The sequence below is a fragment of the Juglans microcarpa x Juglans regia genome, chromosome 2D (genome assembly GCF_004785595.1).
Source record: "Juglans microcarpa x Juglans regia isolate MS1-56 chromosome 2D, Jm3101_v1.0, whole genome shotgun sequence".
In the NCBI taxonomy this organism is placed as follows: Eukaryota; Viridiplantae; Streptophyta; class Magnoliopsida; order Fagales; family Juglandaceae; genus Juglans; species Juglans microcarpa x Juglans regia.
In genome coordinates, this window is record NC_054596.1 from 17,970,418 (window position 1) to 17,976,790 (window position 6,373).

The 6,373-nt window shown below is 37.7% G+C and overlaps 1 protein-coding gene across 1 annotated transcript; it reads right to left on the reverse strand.

Moving 5' to 3' along the window:
- Positions 1–1,181: 1,181 nt before the first annotated feature.
- Positions 1,182–2,390, reverse strand: LOC121251245 (transcription factor CPC-like). Its single transcript, XM_041150606.1, has 3 exons — positions 2,145–2,390; positions 1,614–1,701; positions 1,182–1,509 (listed from the first exon to the last, which is right to left on the reverse strand). The coding sequence occupies exons 1-3, from the start codon at positions 2,191–2,193 to the stop codon at positions 1,422–1,424; spliced, it is 225 nt and encodes a 74-aa protein (XP_041006540.1). The 5' UTR covers positions 2,194–2,390; the 3' UTR covers positions 1,182–1,421.
- Positions 2,391–6,373: the final 3,983 nt, after the last annotated feature.

The window sequence follows — 6,373 nt, forward strand, 5'->3', positions numbered from 1 at the left end:
TTGGTGTTAGTCTACCAAAAGTACCTACTTTATTTTGTGACAATCTTAATGCTCTTCATCTAACTTGCAATCCAGTGCTCTATACTTATAATAAATATATTGAAATCGATTATCACATTTGAGAACGGGTCGCATTCGGCTTTCTTCAAACACAACACGTTCCTTCTTCCTCGTAAGGTGCCTATATTTTCACAAAACCCCTTGCTCCTTTTACCTTGCTCAAAATTCCAAGATTATCAATGTCCAAAACTTCTACGTTTCACAAAACGTTGTAGGTGAAACTCAGTTTTCTTGTTTTCCGTAAAAGAGACCGTACCATTTTATTTGTCACCCAAATACTTTTTAACAAATCCCACTAATTTCTTTTTATTTTTATTATTTTTTATGAATAAGAATTGTGAAGACCGTGTAAATGCAACGTGTCTTTTTTACTTTATTAAAACAAACCCAAACTCATACAAGGCATTTCCATCGTATATGTTCAGATAAATTATTGACTTTTCATCGATAGAATATGCATCGTGACTCTTAAAAATTGTTTGGACTCAAGAGTTAGAACATCATATTTGAGGAAGCATGTCATCAAGTTGAATGACCTTCTCACTTGAATTGTCGACGGACAGAGAGAACAGGCAGATCTGAACCCCAGAAGTGATGAAAATCATTGAGAAAAATGAAGGAAAAAAAAGTAGACACCTCATGAGAGAGGTGGTTGAACTGAAAGAAAAATGGTGGAGGAAACGGAGGAGAAAAGGTTGGTGAAGCGTGGAAAAACAGAAGGGAGAAATTCATAGGTTGTAATGTGGAGGCCTTGTTAAAGGGTGAAGGACGCAGGGAGGAAATGGAAAACGTGGTCTGAAAAGCAAAGGGCAACTTCAACTTTTCTTAGCACAGTTAGGTGCACGGGTCTGCGTAAACGGGCCCTCACATCAATGAAAATACTGTTTACATGGATTCTATGCTATGCAACCAGGTAATGCAGTCTGCAGAAACACGAGGGAGACTTTTCACTGGATCCTCGTAAAAAACAAACATTTCTGACAAAGGGGCACTCTGCTTTCAGAGATGCCCTGTTTTCCATCAAAACCAAAGTCTGACAGAGGAATGTGCAGTCTAACCAAGAAATTATTCAATTCAATCTTGAGTACTTTAAACCAATAAATTAAAACAAAGCATTCCCATAATAGAAAATTATATTTCAATTACACACATTCATCACCATACCAATAAGAAAAACCCATTGTACATTTACTTGCTTTGAAGTAATAACACTGCCCCCCATTCAGTAAGAACCCAGGACACATTTTGTGCCTTTCAGGAAAGGAAACTGACATATTCGACATAAACAAGCTTCACTACAACCCCCCACCCCAAAATTTTCCTGCTCTAAAGGAGAAAACACCATCCACAATCTTGGCCTTTCATTCACTTGTCGAGTATCTTGAAGTCCAGTACTTCTCAATTTCCTCAGCTGTTCTTCCTGGAATTCTCCCAGCAATCAGAGACCACCTGGGGATTAGCAACTTTTTCTCATGAGCTCATTGGAGATTCAAAACCTTTCCAACAATAAGTGTTGGAAAATCAAGCATAAAAGGATAGAAAAACAAGCCCACCTCTCACCAACCAGGTTAAACATCCTTGTAATAAGGGTTTCCTCATCTTCAGAGAATTCAAGCTTGGAATCTTGACTACCATTTGCATCTGCAGAGAAAAGAGAAAAGCCATTACTTTCTATTTAGCTTCAGAACGAAGGACCCAAAAGTAGAAATCCTAAAGAGAGAGTCTTCAAAATAGTAATATGTGCAGGAAAGTAGGAAGACCTAGGATGCAAAGACAATCTCAATTAATAAATTACACAGGAAATTTAAGGCAATAAAACCAAGAGTTTCTCGGGAGTATCTGAAACCAACAGGTGTGTATTGTTATAGAAGTTACCCAAGTCCTTCCCCCAAACTCCCCTTTTTTGTCCTGGAGCTCTTAGAGGCGAAAATTATGAAGAAGAGACACAATAATTCAAGTGTATCGTAATTTCAAATGTGTACTTACTAAATTCACAGAAGTGGCATCCGGAAACCGCCACGGAAGAGTTGAAGATGCGAAAAAAAAAAAATATTGAAAAAGAAGCAATAATTTCAAACGGGTACCTCTGGAATCCACAGAAGAATCATCTGAAGAGTGACCCGAGTCAGCCATTAGGATTTGAAAAATAAGACAAGCTCAAAGCGCCACAAGTTTTTCCACGATTATAGCTAACAAGTATATCGAATATTAAAGCAAGTGGAGGAATTGAGTGTTGAATCGAGGGGAGTTATTAACTAGTATTAATAGGAGTCCATGGAGGGAGAAGAATGGGCGGTGAGAAAGAAGGTGGAAGGAAGGAAGACTGGTAGTTGACAGGGTGGGCTTTGGTCCAACGTTGATAGGTTGTTGAACTCCTTCGCATGGTGGTTGGTGTAGATTTTTTGCAGATAGGCTATTCTTGCGTGTTATTGCTCACACCCGTATGCGAAATCTTAAGCAACACAAAGCATGAAAAGTCTTGAGTCATCATTTAAATTTAACACTTATTACTAATATTATTTTGTTCTTTCTCTCCTCTATCGTGGGAGACGGGAATCATGGAATAAAATGTTAGAATCACTTCATCGTTGACTTGGTCTATGGTAAAAGACCATTTTGCGAGATATCGAGGTATATCTATGTATTGGCCTGGCCAATCACGATCATGGTCAGAGATTTTTTTTGGTGCGAGTAATGCATACAAAGAGCTCCTTCATGGACATAGTTTGGTGGGAATGTATTAATAAAGTAGATTAGCCTGGTTGTGTTCGCAGTAATTAAGAAGAAACTGCCAAATGAGAAAACAGACATGCCTTAAGACACCACATCTACTTGTTGTGCCTATTAAAGTAGGTAACTTCTATACTGTTCTCTCTCTCTCTCTCTCTCTCTCTCTCGGAGGTGGGACTTATTTTTCTTGCCTCCTTATCAACTATGTCTCTACTTTCTAGGTCATTCATTCATTCTAAAATGTCGCCACCCGCTACCAAATCATCCAATGATAAAGAGATAATGACAGAATAACAACAATAGAGAAACCATTCCATGCATGCTTTCTACAAACCGCAATATAACTACAATATCGCTAGCTTCACAGCATTTCCAAATTATGCACAACAATCTTTTTGACAAGGAAAAGAATGTGCATATCATCAATCCCAATTCATGTAAATCCCTCGCATTGCAAATGATTATAGTTTTGAGATTGATATCCTATAATTCTTTCGGATCCTTAAAAGTTGGCTAAGTGATAAAACTTTGGTTAAGCCTATATTTTCCAAGTTCAAAGTTTTTTTTTTTTTTTTAAAAATATGATAGTATCTCAATTTTATTGATTAGCCTCACTTATGACGAAAAAATACTTTATACAAAAAGGAGCAAGGGGTTACATAAATCTCAAAATCGGACTCTGATATAATACTATAATCCTATAAAACTAGTTACAATTGAGAACAAAATAAAAGAAAATTAATGACGCAACGTGGGAGTTCCATCATGATCCAAAGAAAAGATACCAATCATGTGTCTAGGTAGTTCATAAAATGAGGAAAAGCTTGCCATATTGCCCATAGCACCAAAGGAAGCAAGGCTATCAACTAAGGCATTGTCTTCTCTATATATATGGAATATATCAAATTTGAAAGTACTTTTAAAATGAAGAATGGCATCCCAAATATTGAAATAGGATCAAGGGGACAACAAATTATTCTTGAACCATTTAACAATAAGAAGAGAATTTGACTCTACAATAAGATCAATAATACTTACTTGATAACATAAGGTAAGACCCAACTTCAGAACAAAAAGTTTAGCATAAATATTAGTATCGACACTCATAAATGAGGAAAAACCAACAATAAAAGAACTATCATGGATCGTAGAGCGCCCCCACAGCCTACAAGACCATGGTGCCTCTAAAGGTGCCATCTATGTTTAACTTAAACAGACCAAGGGGAGGAAAAATCCATTTGACTAAGATGGCTCTTCCGGATCTAATCGTGAGGATAGAGAGATGGAGGGTGTCCAATGTGGTAATACTAGAGTTGGACACAATAGCTTTCAATTTGAGGAGAAAATTGAGATCTCTCAACCATGCTTTAACGTTGTAGATAATTTTGAAGCATTAACTGTAAATAATTTTGAAGGATGATGTCCTATCGGTGAAAAGCATGCACGACTCTAGTTGCAAGCCCCTTAGAAAATAAATTTGGATGTCTCAAGAATCCAAAGATCTCTTCTATCTCTGATTCATTAAAAGTGAAAAATCAGTGGTTCATATTTCTACAACCAGGTAGCTCCAGTAAACATACAAGTAAAGCACTAGCACAAGAAATGCAGAGAAAGTGTTTGAGAGAATGCCTCAATCGATAATTCTATTATATCATTTCATCTTTGTTGCTCATCATACTTTTACAGACCCTTACAAAGAATATTTATACAAGAATCATGATGGAGAACAATCCAACTATTTTCTAGATCACACAACACCTAGTAGTCCACCTCATCAATTCTATTATACAAGAGTATTCTAGAGCTAGCTCTACACCTCAGCATTTGTTGTCATGAGGAATTTTCTAGAAGCTTCTAAATTTGGTGGCATATCTTCACGTTGCAATATCTCCTGTGGAGAGGTCTTTGTAGAATCTTCTTCTTGAGAGATGATTGCCTTAATAGCCCCCCACAAATCAAGCGGCACCAGAGAAATGGTGAGGCTTGACCGTAAAAGATTGAACTGAGCAGTAAAGAGTGGCTTAGTGAAAATGTCAACAAGTTGACCTTTGCTAGAGACAAAGGAGACTTTAAGAGCCTTGGCGGCCACTCGATCTCGAACAAAATGGTAGTCAGGGTCAACATACTTCGTACGAGAATGTAGAACAGTATTAACAGACAAGTATGTAGCACCAAGGTTATCACTCCAGAGAGTGGGTGAATCAGAAAGAAAAATACCAAACTCACCAAGCAGTGATTGTAACCAAAGAAGTTCACAGGTAGTTTTAGCTACTGTCGTGTATTCGACTTTAGTGGAAGACCTAACTATGGTGGATTGCTTTTTAGAACCCCAAGAAATAAGATGTGAGCTAAAGTAAACATAGAATCTACCAGTAGACTTGCAGTTATCAGGACAACCAGTCAAATCAACATCAGAAAAGGCAGACGGAGTAAACGAAGAAGATGTAGAAAGATGGAGACCAAAGTGCTAAGTGAGATGTAAATATCGAAAAATTCATTTAACAGCTGCCAATGAAGAATTCGAGGATAATGCATGAATTGGCAAACTTTATTAACTACAAATGAAATATCTTGCCGAGTAAAAGCCAGATATTGCAAACTACCTACAACGCTGCGATAAAGTTGAGGGTCCACAAATGAGGGGTCATCAAGAGCAGTGAGTTTAACCAAGGATGACATAGGAGTGGACACAGATTTAGAATTGTGCATATTAGTGCTTTTGAGCAAATCATATATGTATTTGGACATAGACATGAATAAACTATGAGAATTTCGACTAACCTCTATGCCCAAAAAATAATTTAAAGAACTGAGATCTTTGACTGGAAATGAGGTACGAAAAGCATCCATAAAATAAAAAATTAGAGATTAACTAGAGCCGCTAACTATAATATCATCAACATAAATTAACATATAAATGGAATCAGTGGAAGTGTAGAGAATAAAAAGAAAAGAGTCTGGCCGAGAACCATGAAATCCAAGAGACAAGAGCTTATTACTCAATTTAGAAAACTAAGCCCTAGGGGCTTGTTTGAGACCATAGATAGATTTGTGCAACTTACAGATATGTGTAGGGTAGTTCGGATTTGCAAACCCAGGGAGTTGTTGCATGTACACAACCTCCTCCAGATCGTCATATAGAAAGGCATTATGAACATCTAGTTAATGCAACGACCAATGAGATGACGTAGCAATGGAATGAGAAGCCTGATAGTGACAAGTTTAACAACAAGGCTAAAGGTTTCGGTGAAGTCAATACTAGCTTGCTGATGAAATCCTTTAGCAACAAGGAGTGCCTTGCGGCGCTCAATAGTCCTATCAACACGACGCTTGGTCTTAAGCACCCATTTGGAACCCAAAATATTGAGAGTGGAAGAGAAAGGAATAAAATCCTAGGTGCGATTTTGAAGAAGAGCTTGGTACTTAGTGGCCATAGCTGCACGCCACTCTGGATATTTGGAAGCCTCAGTAAATGAGGTGGGCTCTTTAGGTACATAGGAAGGTGCAAAGATCGTACCAACAAGGTAGGGCTTGGGAGGGGGCCACAGAGCTATATTGACAGATCAAAAGAGAGGGTAGTGAA